The sequence below is a fragment of the Anolis carolinensis genome, chromosome 1 (assembly GCF_035594765.1).
Source record: "Anolis carolinensis isolate JA03-04 chromosome 1, rAnoCar3.1.pri, whole genome shotgun sequence".
Classification (NCBI taxonomy): Eukaryota; Metazoa; Chordata; class Lepidosauria; order Squamata; family Dactyloidae; genus Anolis; species Anolis carolinensis.
This window is the reverse complement of record NC_085841.1, coordinates 100714058-100740530: the sequence shown is the minus strand read 5'-3', so window position 1 is coordinate 100740530 and position 26473 is coordinate 100714058. Positions and strand designations below refer to the sequence as shown.

General features: G+C 39.1%; 2 protein-coding genes and 1 long non-coding RNA gene across 8 annotated transcripts in view; 1 reads left to right on the top strand and 2 right to left on the bottom strand.

The window, feature by feature from the left end:
• Positions 1 to 1244: 1244 nt before the first annotated feature.
• zbtb24 (zinc finger and BTB domain containing 24) lies at positions 1245 to 12967 on the bottom strand. 3 transcript variants are annotated; one of them, XM_062969005.1, is made up of 7 exons: positions 12826 to 12967; positions 9843 to 10820; positions 8460 to 8627; positions 7725 to 7808; positions 6582 to 6665; positions 4299 to 4380; positions 1245 to 3643 (listed from the first exon to the last, which is right to left on the bottom strand). In XM_062969005.1, exons 2-7 carry the CDS (start codon positions 10813 to 10815, stop codon positions 2815 to 2817), a joined length of 2220 nt encoding a protein of 739 aa, XP_062825075.1. In that variant the 5' UTR covers positions 10816 to 10820; positions 12826 to 12967; the 3' UTR covers positions 1245 to 2814. The 3 variants fall into 3 exon arrangements, with proteins under 3 accessions (XP_062825075.1, XP_062825074.1, XP_062825076.1); XM_062969004.1 differs by lacking the exon at positions 12826 to 12967 and adding an exon at positions 12526 to 12755; XM_062969006.1 differs by lacking the exons at positions 1245 to 3643; positions 4299 to 4380; positions 6582 to 6665; positions 7725 to 7808; positions 12826 to 12967 and adding an exon at positions 12526 to 12772 and having other exon boundaries at positions 8512 to 8647.
• On the top strand, positions 12849 to 16166 carry LOC134295692 (uncharacterized). Its single transcript, XR_010002325.1, has 2 exons — positions 12849 to 13140; positions 15766 to 16166. It is a non-coding gene; the product is annotated as an uncharacterized LOC134295692 (long non-coding RNA).
• Positions 16167 to 16179: 13 nt separating this feature from the next.
• ak9 (adenylate kinase 9) overlaps positions 16180 to 26473 on the bottom strand; it is an 84044-nt gene continuing 73750 nt past the window's right edge. For all 4 annotated transcript variants that reach the window (XM_062968997.1, XM_062969000.1, XM_062968998.1 and 1 more), the window contains 7 exons: positions 26236 to 26456; positions 24506 to 24702; positions 23551 to 23720; positions 22568 to 22666; positions 22380 to 22482; positions 21174 to 21288; positions 16180 to 16597 (listed from right to left, as the gene is read on the bottom strand). In XM_062968997.1, coding sequence (XP_062825067.1) covers positions 16389 to 16597; positions 21174 to 21288; positions 22380 to 22482; positions 22568 to 22666; positions 23551 to 23720; positions 24506 to 24702; positions 26236 to 26456 — 1114 coding nt within the window. In that variant the 3' untranslated portion in view covers positions 16180 to 16388. The remainder of the gene's footprint in view (positions 16598 to 21173; positions 21289 to 22379; positions 22483 to 22567; positions 22667 to 23550; positions 23721 to 24505; positions 24703 to 26235; positions 26457 to 26473) is intronic.

Sequence of the window (26473 nt, the reverse complement as noted above, 5' to 3'; positions counted from 1 at the left end):
TTGGAGACATACTGCCCAAGATTCAGGTGGATATGTTGGGTTATTTTAGCTATTATGTTTGAATTTATTGTTGTATTTAGGCCTTGAATGTTTGGCTTTTTTGTGGTTGGAATCCGCCCTGAGTCCCTTCGGGGAGATAGGGCAGAATACAAATAAAGTTGTTTGTTGTTATTGTTGTTGTTATTACATCATACACACACATCCAAATGTCACATTTTCACATATTTGCAACTGCTGGCAGTATGCATTTCTGTTTCTATCAATTTGCTCTTCCAGTTTGATTTCTCTTCTACCTCTTCACTTTCATTTGTCTGAGGGTACATTTAGACTGTAGAATGAATGCGGTTTGACTCCATGTTAATGGTAATGGTTCAATGCTATGGAATCATGGGAGTTGCAGTTTGGTGAGGCATTAGTCATCTTTAGAAGAGAAAGCCAAAGGTCTTGTATAACTACTGCTTCCAGGATTCCATAGACTAAGCAATGCCAGTTAAAGTTGTGCCAAACTGTACTAATTCTACAGTATAGATGTACTTTTAGACAACTATTCCTAACGTCTGGTCCAGAGATGGGAAATACATGTTCCCTAGAGCTTGACTGCAATTCTCAACCAGCTCTAAACATTTGGAGGGCCACACATCCCATTATTGGTTGATCTTCCTTTTATGTTCTCAGGAAAATTCGATTTGATTCAACCCCATTCCCCCTTGTCCTCTGCCACTCTTTCACCAGTCCTTAAGTCTTAACAGAAGGCTTTTGGGGGGATTCAGGATTCCTCCTATCAGTAGATTGTTTACACCAGTAGTGGTTATGAGCCATTAGGTGCTGGTTTTCGGAAAGAATGAAACAACTGTAGCCAAAGTACACAAGGATACCCTTTACATACACTGGAAAAACTGGCCAGTCTACTTCAGATAGCTTTGGAAACATTGGCTTAAGCTACATCTAACTTTGCATGTTTCAATATTACAAATAAGTGATAGCAAGTTACGTGACATTGAATCCATTCTGAAATCTGGATTGAGAAGTTATTTTCTGAAATAAAATTTTTATTTTTAATTTTGTGCAAAGATCAATAATTCCTAGGACAAACGAGCACCCGGCTCTTATTCTTGTTGGAAGTATACAGTGAGAAAATCTGACTGTCAATGAGGACGGTAAAGAATATTAAAACTGTATGAGCTTCTGATTAGTCAGTAGAATTCAAAGCATTCAGATAAACTGCACAGACAAAAATACTAGAATAAGTTCATTTACTGTTTTTATTTTTAAAAATTTCCATCTTATGTGTGAGAACACATATGCAGCTTTACATTTTTTACTCACGTCTGATGAAATAACACTTTTAGATTTATTGACTTTATTTTTGCAACTCCATTAGCCACAGCAGAATAATCAGTTTAGAGAAATTAATTTTAGTAGCTAAACTTTCACGTTTTATTTTTCTGCCTTATAGAATTTCCTTCCAAAATTACTTTTCAGTAACATTCTTTCTCCCTCCAATGCCCAAAAGAACATTTACAACTCAGTGTATCAAGCATTTTTTTAATATGGCTTCTAAAAAGCCATTTGCAATACTTGTCTGAATTTTGAAAAATTCTTTATCAGCAACTCATCCACACTTAATCTATCATATTCTCAAGGCAAATGATGACAGCGCTTAAATAAGTGATTTTGTGGTTTGCAGATTCTGAATGTACTTATTTCTAGCACTTAAGCATTCAAGGATAATTCAGTTGCATTGCAGGTGTTTATTCACATGTTGGAGGTGTAACGGCTAAGGCACAGGAAGTTTGCATGATTTGGCAATAACTATATTTATGGCGGAGTCAATAGATGAACTAAAGGTTGTTACTAGCTTTATTCTAATCACCATATATTATTTAATGCCTTAATTTGGTGTTCACATAAGGAACAGAATTGTACAGATCCAAACTGCTGCTTTAACAAAGAATAGATCTGACAAAAACTGTCAAATGCTTCAAAGAATGCAGGTGGTAAGACTGGTTTCTTAGTGAGCATCACATGGGCTGACTGCAAACACATAGTATAGTACTAGTCCAAACATCTAGTTCTTAAAAAGAGTGGCTGAAAAGGCTGGGCACTTCTTGCGGCTCTATCCTTGTGTGCCAATCCTTATCACTTTCTTTGCACACACCTCACTCAACATCACATCCAATTGCTGAGATGACTGATTTCATCTCCGACACGGCCCACTGGGAAAGAAAGGCAACTTCTTTGGACTTTTCCTGATTTCAACTGAATCAGATCTTGCATTAAAAAAAAATGGTAGCTGAACATGCAAAGTTAGGGAAAAGGATACAAGAAGAGACCAAGTGTGAATCAAAAAGCAATATCTCTGCATGGATGTCTAGCAGTACTGCTTTATTTTAAGTGCAACGTGATTTCTCCTTCAGACAGTGCACTAATGCAGACATAAAATCCTTGGTCCACTAAAGCCTGGTTCCTTGGACAGAGAATGAATGAAAGCCTTCATACTTTTTTTACTAGTTAAGATTCTGGTCTGCAAGCCAAAGTGTTGAGAGTTTAGATCAGTTTCCAAGTTTCAATATAATGGGAAACCATAGTTTAAGGAATAGGGAAGGAGGGAGGAGGAAACCTTTATAGTGCTGCTTTGTGGATTGCTAAACTGTGTTCATGGTTGTTATGGCTGGAAAACGACAATACCACAATGCAAAGACAGACAGATAACAGAAGAAGACTGATAAGAATTTGTTTGAAAGACCTCAATTACCTTTTGATAAATATATTTTGAAGCATATAATAAATACATTTCTGAGAAGCAAATGTACTTTAAAAAGTCTGCCTCTCAATATGGACATCATTGGAAGAAGTCTGGTCCACAGTCAGGGATTGTTGAGCTGATTCAGAGATGTGTACAGATTGAGTCGACTCTTTGTTGATCTGGGGAGGTAGGGCAGTGTCTTGACTGATACGATACGAATGGCTAACTTCCTGAGCCACCTGCAAGTGCTGTGTTGGGTGAGATGCTCCTGTTGCGATCTGAAGCACTTCGGCCGGACTTTGGGTGGCATGGAGGTGCTCCAAGTCTTCCTTTGAGAGCGTGATGACATGCATTTGCTCGGCCTGGGCAGGTGTCATTTGGCCACTCACAATGTTGATGTTCCCAATTTGGCCTGATGGTCCTGGCTGGGTTGAAAGGAGCAAGTTCTGCAGCTGCTGTGGGGGCTGAGCAAGAAGAGTAAGATTGTCGGCATGGTCTGTCATCACGTTCTGGGAACCATCCGTCGCGACAACACTGAGACCTTGATTGTGGCTGGGCACAAAATTGATGTTGTGCATTGAATCAGTCACCAGCAACTGGATCTCTTGGGCTCCAGAGGTGGAGAGTTGGTACTGTTGTAGTTGAACCATGTTCCTTATTTCCTCGGCAGCGGTGGTGCTGGCAATAGTAGAAGGACCACCATTTACTTCCTGCAGCTGCTTTTCTTTGATGTGAATCTTTAAGTGAGATTTCAGGTTGTCCAAGCGTGAAAACTGCACATGGCACTCAGAGCAAGAGAAAGGCTTTTTGCCTGTGTGCAAGATGCAGTGTCTCCTCTTAGCACTGGAATCAGAAAAGGATTTCCCACAAATGCTACACGAATATGGCTTTTCTCCCCTGGAAGAGAAGATGTTTTGAATTTGTTAGATAAGTCAATATTGTTTTGAAAACAGAACTTTTACAAGAAAGATACATAGTGTCACCGAGCCAAATGCTGACTGTGGCAAGTTAAATGCAAAGTATGGTACATCTAAGTGACAGCATATAGGAAACTGTGCCCACATTTTCATATCTAGTTTACAAAGCAGGAACAGATAGGCAAAAGAACACTCAATGTAGGCAGGCCTGTAAGGCACTCTATAGTTTTCGCTCAAATATACCATGGGCCCACTGTGCCCTTCCCTCTTCTAAATAAGGAGCAGGACTCATATAGCGATATGCAGTTTCCCAAGGTCTGTTATGGACTCTGCTCCTTCATTTGGAAAAGAGATGAACAAATAGTGTTCCTGGAAATTTAGAAATGTGTACAGTTTGAGTCGGCCCTTTGTGATTCCTCTTCCTCTCACCTCCTTTGGCATCTTTTCACAAAAGTGAAAAATATTCTTGCATCCATTTCTGGTTTTTTCCCCCCTCTTTTTTCCATGGGTGGAATTAATACCTCTGATTTTACAGTCCTATCAGTGTTTGTGGGACCGTGTTTGTGAGGAAGTCTACTGTTTGTAGTGACTGAGGTGCTGTAATTTGCACCAGTACTTAGAGGAATTATACTTACTTGTGAATTCTGATGTGAGTCTGAAGAGAGCTTTTTGCTGTGAAAGATTTGCCACAAATTTCACAAGTAAATGGCCTTTCACCTACAAAAAACACCCCTATTGGTTAGTATAACTGCAGAACAGTTGTGTTAACAGAACAATACTATTAAATAATATTACAATAAAATAGGCACAGACTTAGTCAACCCCACTATAATTTTTCTTCTGCTAGCATATCATTGGTTAGGATAGGCACCTCTAAATGTACAGAAATATTTTCCCCAAAACATGTTACTTTATCTCCATTTGCAGAACTCATAATCTGGTTATAAACAGATTAATAGTGATATCATATCTTTGACTATTCTGAAAGGCTATCAGAAGGATTGCTGTTGTTGTTAACTACCATTAAGACAACTTAAAATTATGGTGAGTCCATAAATGAGAGCTCTCCAAATCACCCTGTTATCAATGGTCCTGCTCAAGTCTTGCAGATTTAGAACCAAGGCTTCCCCTAAGGGGCCTTCTTTTCCTACTGCCATCTATCTTTACAACAGTGGTTCCCAACCTGTGGGTCCTCCAGATGTTTTGGCCTTCAACTCCCAGAAATCCTAACAGCTGGTAAACTGGATGGGATTTCTGGGAGTTGTAGGCCAAAACACCTGGGGACCCACAGGTTGGGAACCATTGCTTTACAAAAAAAGTAAAAGGGTATCAGAAAAAAAGGACCTTTGTTCCCTTTAGCCATATTTTACTAATTGTATTAATAGAGGTTGCATTTGTTAATTTTATATGCCTTGTTTTATGTAAATATGTTATTGATTTTATATATTGATGTATTGCATTTTATGTTTTGTATGGCACCATTTTGTACTATTTGTAAGCCGCCCCAAGTCCCTATGAGAGATGGTGGCGGGGAATAAATACATTTTATTATTATTATTATTATTTCAACATTTTCAACCTCTCAACCTCTGGTCCTTCAGATATTCAGGACTTCAAATCCTAGAAGTTTCAGTCACCATGGCTCAGGGATTATGGGAGTCTATCCAAATCAGGTGGAGAACCAAGAATTAAGAACTGTATTAAGATACATAGAAGGAAGGACTAGAGATAGATCACTCTTAATAATAATAATAATAATAATAATAATAATAATAATAATAATAAAACTTTATTTATACGCCACAAGATTCAAAGTAACAGAGTTTATTAGATTACAGAACTCAAAAATGCCCGTAAAACACAAGGGCCAGGCAGTTTTTGCCTTTAGGAGCAAAAAGGGGCAAAAGTAAATGTTCAAAAGAACACGCCCACGTCTGTCAGTAACAGAGCCATGAGGCTCAATCATAACACCGCCACCATCTCCCCAACGGGGACTCGGGGCGGCTTACATGGGGCCATGCCCAGAACAATACAATATAACAAAATATCAAAAAACAACACATCATAACACATTAAACAATACAATAGATAATAATACACATCACAACGCAAAATCAAGTAAGCATAAAAACAAGGGCGGGTCACATGAACACTAAGTTAAAACTCGGGGTGAGAAAGGAATAAGAATAAAAACTATAATAAAAAACAGGGTCATAAGATAGTGGTACAGTCTAGAGGATAGATGTTGGAGGGGAGCAACAGAAAAGAAGTATATAGTAGTTACTCTCCAAAAGCACAACGGAAGAGCCATGTTTTCAAGTCTTTCTTGAAGGCTAGTAATGTGGGGGCTTGCCTAATCTCAATGGGCAGTGAGTTCCACAATCGGGGGGCCACAGCAGAGAAGGTCCTCTCCCTTGTTCCCACACGGCGGGTCTGAGATATAGGCAGTGGCAACAGGAGAGCCTCCCCTGATGATCGAAGAGATCGGGCAGGTTTATGATAGGAGATACGGTCACGAAGGTAGGTGGGTCCCAAACCGTTTAGGGCTTTATAGATGATGGTCTGCACCTTGAATTGGGACTCTTGTTCTTGTAGCTCCAAGGTCCTCTGATGTTAATGTAGTAGTACGGATGCTGCCATTATCACACACACCTGTTTCCCCATTTCTTTAATTTTGGGAGGTTTTACAGACATGCAAGGAGTCCAAAATGCTTTTTCTGAGAACTTGTCCAATATTATTAACAGTATAGCCTCCCCTCACAAGACTTGGAAGCCCAATGACACCAAGAGAGCATGACATCAGTATTTACATTGGTAGCTCCTACATCAAAGCAATTTCAAAGGGAGATTTCATCATGACTGAGAGAAAATGAGCTATAGAGTTTTGCAAATCAATACACAAATGAGATTGTGATTACCTGTATGTGTTCTTAAATGTTTCTTCAACTGAGCTGCATCCATAAATTTGCGATTGCACAGGTTACATTCTGGCAACGAATGGCCTGATTATGAAAATAAAAAGGTAGTGTCATGTTTTCTCTACATGGATTTCTTTTACCTATTTTTTATTGTGCCTGAACGCGAAACAGACTGTCACGCCAGATCACAATAATAAAAGCATAAACACAAATATTACTTTAGAAACCAAACAAAGCAAGCTAAAAATGGGAAGCAATACTCTTTCCTAGTAATTGGGACAACAGTTTCTGTGCACTTTTAGGTCCTAAAATGAAATTTATTAACACAGTTATAATTTTAGCTCTGGTGTTCAAAGAGATTTGGGTTTACACTTCTTACCAACACAGCATAGCTGTATTAAGGGTTATGACAAAAAGTATTAAGATAGCAATACACCATGATTCCATGCAAGTGTCTATGGATCAAGAGGATAAAGCTTGTTTGTTTCCATCTTTTCTATGAAACACATGTCTAGAGGTAACACAGACATGTTGACATTGCACTACTAAAGACATGAGAAAAGTGTTGCAAGCTATTTGGAAATATAAAAACAGGAACCCAACCCAGCTTTTGCTGCTCTTTCTCTGTCTCAGTTGTGTATATGAAATGTTAAAAGACAAACATGTACACTCTCCTGTAGGGAGTGCATGGCCACTCAAAATGTAAATAGTATTCACACTGCTCACAAGAGAAACACCTGTCGTCCATAGGTTTTTATGGAAATATATTTTTAAAATGCTACCTCCCTGTACTTCCACATCATGTGCAAAGCCACTTTTGATATTTCCTCAGCTCTAGAATATCATACTGACTTGAATTTTTAAACCATTTATTCAATAAATAGCAGTGTTGCCAATTAATACAGAATATATAAATACTTCCTTGTATTATGATACAACTTTCCGTGCATGCCTCCTGTTAAATAATCCAAAGGAAGAAGCCATTCCAAATACTTTTGAAGCATTGAGTAAGTATCTTGCAGTTTTTAAAAAGTATTCAATTTAGATAAATTGGTAAATAAATTATACATGACTTCATTATAATTAGTATTCCAAAATCTAAACATGTTTAAGAAAATGCAACCCTTCTTAAATTTCTTATACCTGTATGAACTCTGTAATGACTCTTAAGTTGCCTTTTCTGGCTGAAATATTTTCCGCACTGATCACAGGTAAAATCCTTCTGACCTGAAAGGAAAACAGCAAAAGATTTCAGAGAGATAGTTCAGACAAATGAGAACAAATGTAGCCGTGTGTCTATAGCAGGCAGTACAGAAAAATATAACAAATGTTAGACAAAGCTAGATTTTGATGTGCAGGAGTAGAATCCTGTGCAAGATTACTCCAAAGTATTCATTTTGGACAGTTTTTGAGTACTTATTCCAAGGAGTAAGGCTGAATAGTATTCTAAGCTTAAAATGTTACTTAACATGAAATTTCCTCTTTAAGATGTGGTGACCAGCATGCGATTAGGCTGACTATTAAAAAGGATCACTGTCAGGTAAGATAAATAATCAGAAAGGCTATTAAGCATATATAATACTGTGTAGCCCTGAATACTAGATGCTAAGATATTCAGAGCAAAAGATATTACTATAAAGCCTTTCAGGAACAGCAATTTGAGCGCAAACCCTCTCTGAAGAAATTCTGCCAAAAAACCAACAACCTGTGAGACATTTCCCTCAAGGCCAACGTAAGCTGGAAATGACTTGAAGGCACACAACAACAATTAGGAACTCTACTATTAGAAATACTGTTGGCCCTAAGAGGTCTTGGCCTGACCTAGACAGTTCTTACTCCCTTCCGTTTGTTTTCTTGGCTAAGCTGTTTCTGACTTACCTGTATGGAGGCTCATGTGTTCCAGGAGTGAGTGTTTTGTTGTTAAAGCCTTATTGCACACAGTGCAGGTGTATGGCCGTTCTCCAGTGTGCATCCGCTCATGGACTTGGAGAGAGTGTTTCTGGGAAAAACCTTTACCACATTCACTACACTTGAACGGGCGATCCCCTAAAAACAAGGTACCAGGTCTGTGAATGGCAAATAGTTAAGACATTTCAAGTTGGTAGAAAAAACATTTCAAACTATAACTTAACAAAGACAGTCCAAATTAACTTATTATAATAGGCACAGGACTCCCATTAAAATGGAAAAATGCAAATAAACACTATCTCTATGTCCTCCAAGGTGTCTCTATGGTCAACTTTTACCAGAACCTGACCATAGAATTGTCCTGGAGACCTAGATATTTCTAGGGAGAACTTATTAATCAAACCCATAAATAATCAAATATGCAAAAGTTAAACCTGCAAATGTGGAGGGCCAATTGTATTGCAGGAAACCAAGATAACGAAATGGTGAAAATAGTGACTGCATAAAAACCAGCTGTCCAAATCTGTGGTCAAGGACATTCAGGTTTACAATATAGAGCTATACAAACTCATATAAGGAATGATATGATAGCATGAATTCCAAAAAACAGCAATTCATTCTTGACCATCATATAAATCTAGCAGCAGTATCTAAAGAAATATATCCATACATTAGAAAGTATTGGGTGACTGTAGAACCATTAGGCGCTCCCCTCCTCCTTGTTAGAAGGATATCTGGCAGATTCTTCACCTTAGAAGTCCGATCTGCCTCAATGAAAGTACAAAGGGAAAGTCTTGACATTGTAGTGAAGTTAATCTGTCACTATTTTGACAGAAGTTGGCCATCACTAAAATAGATGGCAAGAGAGGAGAGAACTAGAAAAAACTTCCTAGAAGGAAACCCTGCTAGTTTGATTTCTCCCAGTGAGCAAAGATCTAAGATGGACTTAACAGGACAATTTCAAGATGGACACCAGTATTATCAAAATCTCTATTAAAATCTCTATTAACCTGCTTTGAGTCCCCATCCGGGAAGAGAAAAGCGGTATTATAAGTGAAGTAAATAAATAAAATGGTGCAGGGAGAAGTGGTAGAGGAAGCAAATAATCCCTGAATAATCAAATTCATGAAACTCAAAACTGCAAATGTGGAGGGATGACTGTATAAACAAATGTTTGGTATACTGTAACTTCATGTGTTATTTAAATTTACATAGCTTTATTTACCTATGAACATTTGAAAAAATTATATGCCTACAGTTAATAATAATATTTCAACCTGTGTAACAGATAGCTGCCTGTATAGAATATTTTATCCTGACATTAAATTGTATAAAGTGATGTTCTGTACTCACCAGTATGAATTCTTTGATGAATAGCTAAAAACTGGTTGTATTTAAATAGTTTCCCACAGTCCTTGCACTCAACCTCTGATCCAGTACGTTTTTTTCTCCCATCAGACCTCTTTTTCAGGCCAGTCTCCTTTTCATCACTAATAAGTTTATAATCTTTGAGTTTGATCGACCGCCTTATCCTACGCTTGCTGTAACGACTTTGGCTGGGCTGTGCACTTGGGCATAGAGGATCGTAGTTCTCATCTTTTTCAGTGGAGACAATCTCTACTGTATCTGAACAGGAGGCACGCTCAGCTTCTCTCACTTCTCCACTTAAAGGAATCACTTCATTGGATTCTCTGTCTTCCTCCACAGCATCTTTTTTCATAAAATTTTGCTTATTCTGAACTGAATTATTCTCTCTCAATTGCACATCTTCAGTAGAAGGTGCCTCCGGTTTTTCCTCTTGGACATATTTCACTTTTCTTGGTCTTCCCCGTTTTCGCTTTGGTGGATCTTCAACCTTCATGTTGTTTGCCAAGAAAGGAACTGCAATTTCCCCATTGGGGCTGGCAGGTAGTGTGTCATTCAAACTACAGTTTTTCTGTTGATCGCTGTATGCCCTCACTAGGTCATTCACTTTGAGAAGATGAGCAGTGGCTAGGATCTGCTCTGTGCTCTTTTCACTGGCCTGAAGACAGCCTGTGTAGACAAATTCCAAGAGTGCCCCAAAGGCATCCGCCACCATCCCTTCCAGCATGTAGATCGACTGGCCAATCTCACCCTCATCGCCAAACATCATTGAGAAATACTCACTGCTTGCAGCCAGCAGAGCTTTGTGGGCTCTGAACTGGACATTTTCTACAATGAGAGTGATATCACACAAAAAATCCTTTCGCCTTTGTTCTTCAAAGTTAGCCAAAATAGTGTCCCTGTGAACCTTGGAATGGATGACGATTAGCTTCTCATTGGGATCAGGGATTGCTTCATTCATTGTTGCTGGAAACAGAGGGGGGGGGAGTTAAAAGCATGTCAACAAAAAGTATATTTTGTGGTAGAAAATAAACCAAGACTAACTGATCAATGTACTAAGGCCCCCTCCAGAGAGGCCCTATATCCCAGGAACTGATCCCAGGTTTTCTGTTTATCCCAGATTATCTGGCAGTGCAGACTCATATAATTCAGTTTAAAACAGAAAACCTGGGATCAGATCCTGGGATATAGGGCCTGTCTGGAAGGCCCCTTGTTCCCTTTTGAACAGATTTCTGTATGTGCATCTAGAGATGCCAAATTGAGCTTTGTGTGACACCAATATAAAGCTCAATATAGATGGATTTGAAAGGCTAAAGCCATAATGTAAGCCTACAGGACTCAGTATTCTGCTATGCCAGTGGTTATCAACCTATGGGTCCCCAGATGTTTTGGCCTTTAATTCGCAGAAATCCTAACAGCTGGTAAACTGGCTGGAATTTCTGGGAGTTGTAAGCCCAAATACCTGGGGACCCACAGGTTGAGAACCACCGTGCTATGCAAAACATAAGCAACTTACAAATATTTCTGTGTAAAGTAAAGAAGCCTTAAACAGCAAAGTGCAATTTGTATGGAAATGTTGAAGTAATAATAATAAAATAAAAAAACCTTGATTTATATCCTGCCACCATCTCCCATAGGGACTTGGGTGGCTTACAAATAGCACAAAATGGTGCCATACAAAACATAAAATGCAAAACATCAATATATAAAATCAATAGCACATTTACATAAAACCAGACATATATAATTAACAAAAGCAACCTCTATTAATAGAGTCAGTAAAATATGGCTATAGCCTTTGATTAAGAGATCCATACAATCAATTTAGCATCCTAGCTGTACTCGGCTATTCTTCAGAGAAATAGATTTAGAAATTTTAATCCATTTTTAAGGATTTAAACTATTTGCTTCTTAATACCATTCATATTTAATTCCGCTTTAATATTTGTATCCATTTAGGTTTCAAATTGTATTCTGCTTGGTTTGACTATAAGCCACTTTGAGCCTCTTTTGTAGAGAGAGAAAGTGGTAAAGGTAAAGGTTTCCCCTGACGTTAAGTCCAGTTATGTCTGACTCTGGGGGTTGGTGCTCATCTCCATTTCTAAGCCAAAGAGCCGGCGTTGTCCGTTGGAGGTCTAGACACCTCCAAGGTCATGTGGCTGGCATGATTGCATGGAACGCCGTTACCTTCCCGCCGGAGCGGTACCTATTGATCTACTCACATTGGCATGTTTTCGAACTGCTAGGTTGGCAGGAGCTGGAGCTAACAGCGGCCGCTCCCGGGGCTTGTACCTGGGACCTTTCGGTCTGCAGCTCAGTGCTTTAACGCACTTTGCCACCGGGGCTCCATTTGAGAGAAAGTGGGCGTAAATAATAATATTGAGAGAAACAACAATTTAAAAAGGTAAGTAAATAAGTAAATAAAGAACACTAAGACGACAGGGGAATTCCAGACAAGAAGCAATCAGGGCCAGTTAACACTTCCCAACAAAGGATTCCCCCAGGCAGGAAGCAGCCAGGCCTTGAAGCTGCCAGGCTATTCAATGATTATTTATTTATTTGTGATATTTCTATCCCGCCCCTCTCTACTTTGAAAGGGACTCAATGTGGCTTTACATAAAGGCAGGAGAGAATGCTTCTAGAACACGGCTATACAGTCTGGAAAACTCACAGCAACCCAGTGATTCTTGGCATGAAAGCTTTGGACAAAACATAGAACTGTCATCCCCTCCCCTGGCAGGGCTCTTTCATGAATGCATTGCAAGCGGGAACAACTGCACAGGTGGTGCTTCCGGCCTGGAGCCTGTTCGGAGTGATTGGGCCTCCTTTCTGGGTATCCCCGGCATCCTGGGCCATGGATATTCCTAGAGAAGAGGCAGCTGGGGAAAGGAGATGCGGGAGGGCGGCCATAACACGACGAAACCCCAAGCAGCGCCGCCCAAAAGCGAGGGCGCCGAAGCAGGCCACTCACCTCACGCTCCGAGCCCAGCGACGAGGCCACCGCGCAGCTGTCGGAAGAGGCCGTGGTGGGCGGGGCAAAGCGGGAGCGGAAGTGGCCGGGAAAGGAAGCCTCTTTCGCGAGAGGAGGCGCTTCCTGTCCTATATCCCCAGTGTCTCCGGGTGTGAGGAAGAGTGCGGTTCGATTCTTTCTTAACTGCCAGTGCACAATTCTACGGAAGCATGGGAGGTGTAGTTTTTAAGGAGGTTTTTAGCCTTCCGTGCCGAAGAGTGTTGGTACCAAACTACAACTCTCAGGATTCAACGGGATTGAGCTAGTCCAAGTGGTGTAAGTCCAGTGGTGTTCTACAGTGTAGACCAGGCCTGGGCCAACTTGGGCCCACCCTCGAGGAGTTTTCCCCCTCGCTTAAGCGCCTGAGGGGGAAAAGGAAGGGGCCTGAGGCTGTGAGGAATGGTGGGAGTTGAAGCTCCAAAACACCTCCAGGGTGGGCCCAAACTGGCCCAGGCCTGGTATAGAAGATGCAAACGCTGGACCCCACCATCGGTAATGCTTGGAGCATTACCTTTTTCGATTATTTTCATTGAAACTCCCAGCATCCCTCCGAAAATGGGGGTGGCTTATTTCCTAGTTGAGGGGTGCCCCCTCTTTCCCTATTGCAGTGGGCCATTTGTTCGTTCCTTTAACTGCAAGGGAAGGCTTGTGTCAGCCAGGCACAATTCTTCACTGACCTGGAAGCGGTATTGAATTTTCCCCCTTGACCTATTTATGTATTTATTTGCTGTATTTATACCCCACCATTCTCAACCCCAAAGGGGACTCAAGGCAGCTTTACAGTTCCTTAAAAGCAATGTACAATTACAATAAACATTAAAATAGAATTTAAAATGCATTAAAACTTTTAGAAATATTACTTTCACTATTAATCACACTATCCAAAATCATAATCCAGGCCATTTCAGAAGTCATTGTACATAATTCTATATCTAATAATAATATAATACACTTTATTTATATTCTGCTATATCTCCCCAAGTGGACTCATAGCCGATTAAAACAGGTTGTGTTGCCGGCATGGCTGCATGGGCATCTTTATTACCTTCATGGCTAAGCGGTATCTACTGATCTACTCAGGTTTGCATGTTTTCAAACTGCTAGGTTGGCTGGAGCTAGGGCTAACAGCAGTAGCTTACCCCGACCCATGGCTTCAAATTGCCAATTTTTAGGTCAGCAGATTTGATAGTTCAACAATTTAACCTGTTGCACCACCACAATACAATTGTTCTCCAAAGGCTTAAACCCAAAGCTATGTTTTCACTCTTTTTTGGAAGGTCTGAACCATGGGTCATTATCAAAATCCATAATTTGGGCCCCAAAACCTGCCCTGGCCTTATACATGAAGTTGACTTGTACATGAGTGTGTATGCGAAATTTATAAGTCTAGGTCAGAACTTACACTATGCAGGATCAAAATGTCTTCCCTACTGTCTAATTTGTTAGGTGCTTTCCACAAGGAATGAACATTCAGTCATGTAGGCACCCATCTGCTGAAGTGGTACAGCACAGCAGTAAGAATTAAGCATGATCATGGTGCAGAAGATACCACAGATCCAGTGAATGCTACTGAATGCCAAATGAAGCGAGAAAGGACTTGTGTGATAAGAAACATGCAAAAGCAACTTTTCCCAAAGAGTGTTGATTGAGAACAACATATAACATCTACTTATTCTTCCTCACTTAAACCAAATACACATGAAAAAGATAGGATGCACATTTGGAAGGTCCTGCCTACCTACGCGACCACATTCCCCCCTATGAACCTGCGATGGCTCTGAGATGGGTCAGGGAGGCCCTCCTCTTGTTCCAACCTCCATCTCAAATACAGTTGATGGGGACAAGAGAAAGGAGGCCTTCTTGGTGGTGACTCCCCCGGCTCTGGAACGCCCTCCCCAGGGAGATTAGGCAAGCCCCCACACTGTCCTCTTTCCATAGGGACCTGAAGGCCTGCCTGTTCAAACAATTTTTTGAGAATGCCTAGGCCCCAATTGACCATAATTTTTATGGAGCCTTGCACTGCATTCCATGCCCTTGTCTCATGGTCATAGTTTTGCACTTATCCCTTGCCTTAGTGTTACAGCCTGGCCACGTTTACCACAGCTAATTGTTATTGGATTGATGAATGTCATTATAAACTGAGCTTTAAGTTGTGGTTTTATATGCTTATTTGTTTTATTCAATGTGTGTTTTATTTTAGATGTACTTTTTGTTTTATATTTTTAGTCACTTTGTTCCAGCTGTAAGCCGCCCCAAGCCCCTTCAAGGAGATGGATGCAAGAATAAATTTATTATTATTATTATTATTATTATTATTATTATTATTATTATTATTATTATATTATTATTATTATTATGGAGGAATGATATGGCCGTATTGCATAATGCTGAAAGGTTGCACAAAATGAACACTCACAATTGTATGTAAATTGCAGTAAAATGCAACAGATAACAGGCTAAATATTGTTTATAACAAATAAAGATTAGTAGTAAATATTTCACCAAATTTGAAAGGAATATATAATAAACCTAACATTTTCTCAGACAATATAAAATACTACAGTAAAATAAAAGACAGAAGATGTTTTAACATAAAAAACATAGCAATAATTTTGCTGTATATTTTAAAAAGTTTTAGCATCATAAAACATTTTTTCAAATGAAGTTGCAGTCTTTCACATGGAAGTGTTATTTATGAGGATTCCATTTTTCAGAATCCCCTACCAGTATTCTGGGAGAAGTATTCCATTAAAGTAGCTTCCCTAAGCTCTGGTCTTAGTCTTCACAGAGGCTAAAGGTCAGCTCGGACCCCTGGACTAAGGCTGGAGATGTGTTCTGACTATGGAAACCCTACACTCAGTCTTGGATTTCTTAACTTTCCACCTGCAATTCTTTCTTCAGCCTCTGATCGCCCGATTTCACGGGAGAGAGAAAAATGGGAAGACTGGAGATACAGCGTGGGGAGAGCAAAGGAAGATTTAAATGGCTATAACCCAAAGCTTTCTGTCGCATCCTGAATACAGGAGAATATTTAGATTAAGCTTAGAGTAGTCTATATGTTTTGCTTGCAATATCAAAACTTATCTTTGAGGAAAAAAGGGGAAAAAAATGGGGAATACTCTTCCTCCTGCCATGAGTTCAACAGTATTTAAGAAATGTTGGGAGTGCTTTTGATTTCATCATCAGATGCCCTGTAAGTGTATTCCTATTACCACTGGTTGAAGATCATATTATGAAGTTCTTGTATTATTATGCCCTCATTGGATATACATTTACTTAGAAATAAAATCAACTGAAATACTTCCATTAGTCATATGTGTTAAATTTTCAAATTGTATTTTACAAAAAAAATCATATTAAAATGCTTGAAGCTATAGGACAGTTTTACAGTTTAGGAAGTGTTAACAACATGACTTGGGTCTACAATCATTTTTATAAGGCAGGGTACACAAATACGAAGCCAGCCTACTGAGAATGAACTTTTCAGATGTGTACATTTCATACAGTTTTCCATTGTGCAGTGTTCAAAAAAATTGGGAAGCTGGATCTACATCTCTGAGAGATAAAAAGGTCTGCAATTTGTGATCAAAGTCAATAGGTCGATTTTGAGGCTCCTTGTATTTCTTTGTCATTTTTATTCCCAGATACGGGATAAGTTCACAGTGATCTATGAACCGTTCCAACTTCCTCTTGTACTTTTTTCGTATATAATCAGAACTTCTGGGGTTATATGCTGGGGAGAAATGAAACAACACTGATTACTTTATGCATTAATTGATGCCATCATGGTACTAAAGTAATACAATAGAAAGAGTTACGGAAACAATTAAGTGCCTACACATTTCTTGCACTGCCACATACTTTTGTGTATTTGACACTAATATGCTTACCTCTTGCTATTAACTAAGATTGTCACTACAATGCTTAATTCCATTATTCTTTTTTGTGTTTTTTTGTGATTCATAAATAGATTGTCTGCACCTGTGCAATGTATCTATCTTTCCTCCTATCCTCTCTGTGCATGACCAGCATGTCCCCCATCTAAACCTTCAGTTCCTTTCTGTCCCTCACAGAAGCAGCGTTGTTAGGGAACAGTTCTTGATCACTTTTGGTTTTCACATATAGTTTTCAGAGTTACAGTTACCCTTTATTTGAATTGGCATTCAGGCTTACCTGTCTCTGTTGGGATGTCTTCTCATTGCACGTCTATTTGGATGTATTACACATTAGTTACAATGGCTTGGTGACTCTCAAAAGTTCCGTGTTGCAAATATCCTTTAGGCTTATACACTCCCAGAATGCCATGAGTCACCCAGTGTCATAACTGACCTTTCATTACTAAGTGCCCTCCACTTGATACCTATGCATCACCTTCTAGAAACAAATCTCTTGATACAAACATAGGACTATCTATTCAACCTCAGCAGCCTTCTCATAGACAGTACAACAAGGTGACGAATTATCCCAGTGCTACTTGCCAGCAGTCCCAGATGGTACCATCATGGCAGCAAGACTCATCTCCATGACTTCCAGTTCAGCCGTGCCCTACAATTTAGCCTGCACAGGAAAGGAAGCTCTCTGAGCCTATCTCTGTTGACCCCTGATCTCCTTCAAACCAGATGGAGATTGGTATGGGTACTATGGAATCTATAGCAGGCAACAGCTATAGGCACAGTGTCAGAGGGTAAGACCATCTTCTCAGAACAGGACCATCAAAGCCTTCCATTGTTTCCTTGGGAGTCAACCTTTCCCCTCTAATTCCTACTTCTCTGCACGGGGACTCAGTGCTGTCACAGGCATTCCTACAAATCACACAATGATCAATCTAGATCCTCGGTTCTCCAACCCGTGAGGATATTGTCCTGTATCTTCTCATTAATATGCCTGTGATCACCATAGACACTCCAGATCTTTTGAATACTGAATGTACTCTTGATATTGCTATCATATCAGGTACTTGTTATTATTGTTGTGACTATGTGTACTATCACTTCTGTATTCGAAGAACAACATAATTCACATATTTGTTGCCAGTACTTGCTACTGGAAGTGATGCCATCAGCCACAGCACCCAATTTGACCACTGTCTGTCTTGATCTAGGACAGTGGTTTTCAGCCTGGGGTCCCCAGATGGTTTTGGCCATCAACTTCCAGAAATCCTAACAGTTGGTAAACTGGCTGGGATTTCTGGGAGTTGTAGGCCAAAAACATCTGGGGACCCCAGGTTGAGAACCACTGATCTAGGACTTCCAGCTGGGTCTCCTTCACATCTCTGAGCCTGCACAACCTGATCTTCCAAGATGGATTTGATCTTGTTCATCCACATTGTCTTGCACTCAGACTCCTTCTACATTGCCATATAAAATCCAGATTATTTGATTTGATAATCTGGATTATATGGCAGTGTAGAAGGAGCCTCTAGCTCCATCTGCAGATCTGGGCTGACTTCCACCTTCAACAGTCTCTCTAGCTTCTTCATTACACAACATATCACAATTGCTCTGATGGGGGTTCTGATTCACCCTCAAAGTCTTTAGACCAGGGATTATCCACCAGTTTTGGTGAATGAACACAATCCATCTACTCTGTAAGATGATGCTCTATCCTTTGCTGATCAGATGTTTAGGATAGCTGTCATGGCAAGCTCAAATAGCAAGAATGAAGAGCTGCTCAACAGGCCAACAGAAGAGATGGAGGCAAGCAGCTCCGATTAGCCTATTAGCCTACTCTCAGCTACTAATAAAGATGAACCTTCAACTGAGGCAAGTACTCCATAGAAATCTGTGAAAGCCCCAGTGAGTAAAGCTGAATATCTGGCGAGCTTCAGAAGGATTAAATATATTCATACTCCTAGAGCTTTGGTTACAGCGAGGAGGACTTCACAAGTTTCTCAGATTGTCTGGAAAATGGTTATTATTGTGGTAACAACTGTGACTTTAAGATATAAGTCTTTTCAGTGGTTTGAATCTTTCACTGCAAACAACACTGTTATTTGATTCAAGTCCAACTCCCATTTGTTTCTGACTTCAAACCTGTCTGTTGCTTTTTTGGCTGGACTGCAAAATAATTATGACTTCAGCTTCTTGGACTTTGAATCTTGATATTGCCTCATGCTTCCCAGTGTTGTTGTTCATTATCACCAGCTGCACCTGAGACGGGGGTGGGACTGAGAGTAGAGCCTCTCCAGCTCATTGTAGGGCTTGCACCTTAAATCGCACCTAGAAGCACATGCTATGTGCTACATGCTGGGGGTTGTTTGCTCCCTGTATGGCGTTCAAAGTCAGGCTCCACTGACAGTATCAGTACTATTGCTACTAGCTGGCCAAAAAGCCCTTGTCAACTCTATCTTCTAGTCTGCCAACATCTAATAAAAGAGGCAGGCTGACTGAGAGTGGTTGAGACTGACTCTGAGTGACCTTTCCATTATCTAAAAGCTACATTCACTGAGCAGAGGCAGATGACCTATTTGTGTGAGTTCATAGATGACCAAAGAACCACAGTTATGAGTAAGCAATCTCTTTTTCTTATTACTTAAATGCAGGCAGGCAGCAGAGGCTGCTCTCTCACTACCAAGGATATAAGACAGAATTTTAATTTCTTTTATATGGCATTCTTAATGCTCTGGACCCTTAGCTTTGTGCTCCCAATCTGAAGTACAGTATAGCATAAATAGCCTTGCTCAGATCTTGCAAACAGAGGGCTATGGCTTAATTATAGAATCATAGAGTTGGAAGAAACCTCGTGGGCCATCCAGTCCAAACTCTGGCCAAGAAGCAAGAAAATAGCATTCAAAGCACCCCCAACAGATGGCCATCCAACCTCTACTTAAAAGCCTCCAAAGAAGGAGCCTCCACCACATTCCGGGGTAGAGAGTTCTAGTGTCAAACATTTCTCACATTTAGGAAGTTCTTCCTAATGTTCAGGTGGAATCTCCTTTCCTATAGTTTGAAGCCATTGTTCCGCATCCTAGTCTCCAGGGCAGCAGCAAACAAGCCTGCTCCCTCCTCCCTATGACTTCCCCTCACATATTTATACATGGCCATAATGTTTCCTCTCAGCCTTCTCTTCTGCAGGCTAAAGATACCCAGCTCTTTAAGCCGCTCCTCATAGGGCTTGTTCTCTAGATCCTTGATCATTTTAGTCGCTCTCCTCTGGACACATTCCAGCTTGTCAACATCTCCCTTCAATTTCTATGCCCAGAATTGGACACAGCATTCCAGATGTGATCTGACCAAGGCAGAACAGAGGGTTAGCATGTCTTCCCTGGATCTAGACACTATACTCCTATTTATGCAGGCCAAAATCCCATTGGCTTTTTTTGCCAACGCATCACATTGTTGGCTCATGTCTAACTTGTTGTCCACAAGGACTCCAAGATCTTTTTCACATGTACTGCTGTTGAGCCGGTCGTCCCCCATTCTGTATCTTTGCATTTCATTTTTTCTGCCTAAGTGAAATATCTTGCATTTGTCCCTGTTGAACTTCATTTAGTTAATTTTGGCTCATCTACCTAATCTGTTCAGAAGACAGGAGCAGAATTCAAAACGATCTTGAGTATTAGCTATCCCTCCCAATTTGGTGTCGTCTGCAAACTTGATAATCGTGCCTTCTAATCCTTCATCTAAGTCATTAATAAAGATGCTGAACAGAATCGGGCCCAGGACAGAACCATGCAGCACTCAACTCATCACTTCTTTTCAGGCTGAAGAGGATGCTTTGGTGAGCACCCTTTGGGTTAGTTCGCTTAGCCAATTACAAATCCACCTAACTGTAGTTTTGCCTAGCCCACATTTGACTAGTTTGTTTGCCAGAAGGTCATGGGGGATCTTGTTGAAGGCCTTACTGAAATCCAGATACACTACATTCACGGTGTTCCCTGCATCTACCCAGCTCATAACCCTATTGAAAAAGGAGATCATATTAGTCAGGCATGACTTGTTTTTGATGAATCCGTGTTGACAATTAGTGATGACTGCATTCCTTTCTAAGTGTTTGCAGACCACTTCCTTAACAATCTTTCTATCCATCTGGAGTGCAGTCCCACTTTTTCATGATGTCTTCTATCTTGCCAAGCATCAATTGTCTTTTCTAGTGAGGCCCATCCACACTGCTGTATAAAATCCACATTGAACTGGATTATATGGCAGTGTGAACTCAGACAATCCAGTTCAAAGCAGATATTATAGATTATCTGACTTTATATTTTGGGTTGTATGTCTGTGTAAAGGGCGCTGAGTCATGCCATCTCATGCAATTTAAATTTGTATTTATATCGTTCATATTATATTATAATTCAAATGTTACTGTACCTTTTAAATGATAGGCGATAAACAGCAGAGCAGTCTTTTTCACACTTACGAATGGAAATTTTGGCTTTAAACACCCTACTTCATTCATTGCTTTTATCAAAGCAGTTGCCACACCCTAGAGCCATAAAAATATCCATGTTAGAAAACCTAATTATATTATTCCATAAACATGGCTTTAGATTTTGCAGTCTGTATTACTTGGTGTTACATGCCACTCTTCCTTGGTTTTTAATATTTCCAATGCCTTCCAGTTTTTTTTAATTACATACTTCTAAATCTGACAAACACGCAGCTCCCTTCTTTAATCAAATCAGCTGTTGAACATACTGAGCTCCTTGAATGAGGTGGAATATTAATTTTTTTTCTATTTCTCAACTTGGAGAGGAAAATTAAGAAACATTACAAGAAACATTCCTTTAAAAACATCCTTTTAAAAAGGATTCTTATATCGTTATTACTGTGGACCACGTGATTTGCTATAACACTGGCTATGTCTCATGCTTAATTTATGAGCAACATGTCTTCCTCTAAAAAATGTCCCCAAAGACTGGATGAATGTAGATATGATCTGCATAGTGTTATAGAAAAGACTAGAAGTATAGTGACTGGAAACATAATCCTATGCGTGTCTATTGGCAATAACTCCTCCTAAGCCCCGTGTATCGTTATTTTATTTATTCATTTAGTTTTTTTTAATCCTGCCTTTCTTCTGACATATGGACTCAAGGTGGCTAACAATAAATATAAAACAATGGTAATTAAAACAATATGAATACATTAAATTAAAAAAAATAAAAATTAAAAAACAATTAAACTATGTTATTAAAACCATTAAACATAAAAATATTAAAATGCATTAAAACTCTAATCTCAAGTGTCTGAAGGGATTACAGCCTTTAATTTTTTATAAAATTGTCCTCTAAAATGTCTTTGTCAAGTCCATCACTTTAGAAAATTTAAGGCAGGCATCAGCTATATTTAAAATGCCAATGAAATAAAAATTAACTCAAGGAAAAGGATATGATCTGAAAAGGATGAATTTTCATTAACTTATACATTCAGAAGCAATTTGTTTATTCTAAATTAGATATTGGAGGGTAATATAGCATATGAAGCAAAAGCATTAATATTTTGACCCTGTCTCCCCATAAACCAAACTTAATTTCTATGTAAATAATATGAACAACATTTTACAAAAGGAACAACCTGTTCAAGATATCCCATCAGAGGAAGAGCTGTCAGCGAGACTGGCTCCTTTATGGGGGGAAGCTTGTTTGGAAGGGTCTGATTCCAGTATTTTTCTGGTAATCTAAATATACAAAAAGTGTTTTAAAATATTTAATTTCAAAATAAAGCAATATTTAAGAATAAAAATGCATTAATATATTCAGTACCTCATAAATTTCTCACGCTTAGCATCACTTTCACATACATATAACTTATTCCGATAAAGTACAGCATATTCAATGTCCCCAGGTACTAGAGCTTCATATCTAAAAAGAGATAGTGAAAGAAATATTATTTTGTCAGCATCGCATCCACCTCATTTATATCTTGGGGATTTTGTTTGTTTTTTGTTTTGCAATTCCAGCCTAAGTTCATCAAATTTTGCAGGGAATTCATATATCATTGTCTCTCATTTGTCATCCTCCCATGTTTTCCAGCTCCCCCCCCCCCCCCCCCACCTCTGTGGAATTATTACACAGAGCCTAAGAGCAATCTCTGCTCTTTAGATGCAACTTCCAGTATTCCTCACCATTGGTTGTGTTGGGGAGGGTACTGGAACTTGCAATCCAATAATATTTGGAGGGCTACATGGAAACTCCCACTATTATAAATCTGTTAGACATGAATCCAATTGACATTGCCAAGAAATTTAGACTGACTGAATTAATGAGGAATTCTTAGCTCAACACTTATATAAGTACAGTAGAGTCTCACTTATCCAAGCCTCACTTATCCAAGCCTCTGGATTATCCAAGCCATTTTTGTAGTCAATGTTTTCAATATATCGTGATATTTTGGTGCTAAATTCGTAAATACAGTAATTACAACATAACATTACTGCATATTGAACTACTTTTTTGGTCAAATTTGTTGTATAACATGATGTTTTGGTGCTTAATTTGTAAAATCATAACCTAATTTGATGTTTAATAGGCTTTCCTTAATCCCTCCTTATTATCCAAGATATTCGCTTATTCAAGCTTCTACCAGCCCGTTTAGCTTGGATAAGTGAGACTCTACTATAAGTTGATTTACTGTAAATGGTTCTGTGCTGGATTTAGGCCTAAGTCATAAGATTACCAAGGGTGAGAACTTCATGTTAATATATATTTTTGATTTCACAGAAATTCTGGAAATGCAAAAATCTTACCTTTGCTTCCCATCCAAATAAGTGACTGGACAATATCCTTGCATTTCAGCTTGCATAGGGAACAAAGCCTTCACATCTGCTGCTGTCAGCTTCTTGGGTAGCTTACTTGGGAGAGGAAGAGCATAAGGTGCCAATGGGGGAACGTATCGTTCTGGATCATTCAGGAATTTCTGCATTGAAAAAAGCAGGCATTTCTAAGAAGAACTATCTTATGTTTTAAATGATCACCAGGCTGCTCATGAAGCTATTAATTTTTTAAAGGAGTAAAGGTATCTTTTTGCTTTCTTAGATCTTATTACCACTTAATATTTATTACCAGCTATGGAATGGAGACATAATTTTTTTTTTGTTTAGAGGACAGGATTCAATTAACAATTAGCCACAAAACACAATTCATCTTTTGCTGTAAAGGAACACTTTGAGATGGGAGGCTATTGAAAAAAAGGTAAGTGTCTGAACATTGCATTTCTTCTTAAAAATCATCTTTCACTCTACTTTGGATGATCTGAAAACAAAACAGTGCAAATGTTCTGACCAATTAAATAAATAATCAGAAACACAAACATATGGCAGATAAAATGCCACAACAATCCAATGACCACAATACGGCTTTATGGAAAAGAGACATTGCTTTTAGTCAGTTGCTACGTATTAATTCCTAGCACTGATAGTGCTTGAAAACATCCCAATAACTTCCAATAACATTTGGCAAATTAGTTTAAGTGCTATATTGCACATGGAGAGAGATGGGGATAGTTTAAGAGAGAATGGCTTGCCTTAAAGCCAACTGGTGGGTTCAAGGACAGAGGTGAGATTTCAACTGACCTTTCATCTCACAGGCTAATCTACTACATGGCACCAACTATTTGTACTTTTGTTTGTACATCCCCTATGCCAGAATCAGGTTATTTCCCATATCAGTAATATATGTGTTCTGCTTGCTGCTAACACTTACATTCAGTTCTTCCTGTCCAGCCATTTTGTAGTACTGTCCTCGAAATTCTGCTGCAAACTGCAGAGATGGAGTTTCAGAACAATCCACAAGCTCTCCCAGTTCTGCAAGGGTGACAGGGCAGTACTGCCCAAACTCCCCCAGTCGAGACAGCAGTTCGTGTGGCATGATACACAGATCAGCAATGCTGGCTGCTTTTCCTGTTAACAGTGGAAACAACAGTGTTGTCTTGTAGCTGTAAGAGTTTGTATTTGAAAGATTATACCTATTCGACCTATAGTTTAAATGAAAAGCTGTTATCTGATATCATGAGAATGGCAAATTGATATTTGTAAATGTGAAGAACAAGAGAATTGCTTCTGGACTTTTTGAACTGAGAAAAGAAAAGAATAAAAACATATTACCCTACCCATTATTAATGTATTGGTATGCTTTGTAGGTGTTAGTTGTACTACCAGTATAATGTTTCATTTGAGGCTCAAAATTTTTTATTTGCTAAATAAATTATTTATTCAGAGAACTGTAAAGCATGATTGGATTTTAACAAAATAGTTTTTCACTAGTTTAAAAACTGAACCAGGAATGTAGTTAGAGGGTTATTCAAATGTCTCTCTCAACAAAAATGAGAAAGAATTTTGGATTCAGTTCCACTGATTTCAATGAGAATTACTTCAAGAAAATTGTATAGAGAATTACAAGAAATATGAGTTGCATTATAGAGATAATGTAGCTTAATAAGAAATGTAAAAGGAGGTACAGTAGAGTCTCACTTATCCAACATTTGCTTATCCAACGTTCTGGATTATCCAATGCATTTTTATAGTCAATGTTTTCAATACATCGTGATATTTTGGTGCTAAATTCATAAATACAGTAATTACTACGTAGCATTACTGCCTATTGAACTAGTTTTTCTGTCAAATTTGTTGTATAACATGATGTTTTAATTTGTAAAATCATAACCTAATTTGGTGTTTAATAGGCTTCTCCTTGATCTCTCCTTATTATCCAACATATTCGCTTATCCAATGTTCTGCCGGTCCGTTTATGTTGGATAAGTGAGAGTCTGCTGTATGTTCTTCCTTCCTGCCGTATATGCCAATTGATTGTGCTAGATTTTTAAAAACACAGTCTCTTTCTCTGATACTGCATTGAACAGGCATGCAGCATGGGATAGCAGTAAAAAAAATGACACATTGAAATAAAAATGCAAAACATGGAGCCAGAATTATATGATCCAGGGATTTTTAATGGTTCAGGTTTTCCTCTGTAAGAAACATTTGACTAGGTCATGAGCTCCCTCCAAAGGGCATCTCTGTGTTTAATCATCAGTGTTACTTCTGATTTTAAGATTAAAAGAAAATCCAATTACAGGCACTCCCCGAGTTACAAACATCCGGATAACAAATGACTTACAGTTAGGAACGGGGGTGAGACAATAGTAAATTGGAGAAATCTACCCCTAGGGAGGAAATTTCACTCCTGAAAGAGTTATCATGGGGAAAAAATGTCTTCACTGAAGCTTTCTCATCAATCCTTGTTTCCACAACAAGCCACATTTTTCAAAATCCAATTTGTGTGGCTGGAATTACACTTACAAATTCAACTTATGAACAAACCTACAAAACCTATCTTGTTCATGACCTGGGGACTGCCTGTATAACATAGCTGATTTCAAACTGTAATTGCATTAGACCCCTGCTAAGTGATCTAAAACAGAATGTTCCACTCACCTTGTCGTATTCTTTCTAGATATGTCTGAATTTGTTTAGTGATTGCTTGTGTTTCCTGAAGCACTTTGTCCCAAATCCACCACTTGCTGTGGAAGGCATCAATCACATACCAGTTCTGGTGCTGCACCTCATAGTATGATCTGATCTCTTCAATTTGTGCTTTGTAACAGGAATGCTTGACAGAAAGAATGTGGGAGCTGTCGTGCATCGGATAGGGTAAACTGAGAAGAAAATTTCA

Bases quoted from the DNA above. Each gene is read 5' to 3' on its own strand.
- zbtb24 (XM_062969004.1), bottom strand. From the start codon at position 12,568: ATGTTTTGTCCAAAGCTTTCATGCCAAGAATCACTGGGTTGCT. The intron at 10,821-12,525 runs GTGAGTTTTCCA...CTCTGTTTCCAG, and splicing joins CCAAGAATCACTGGGTTGCT to CAACAATGAATGAAGCAATC. The intron at 3,644-4,298 runs GTAAGTATAATT...CTTCTCTTCCAG, and splicing joins ACTCACATCAGAATTCACAA to GGGAGAAAAGCCATATTCGT.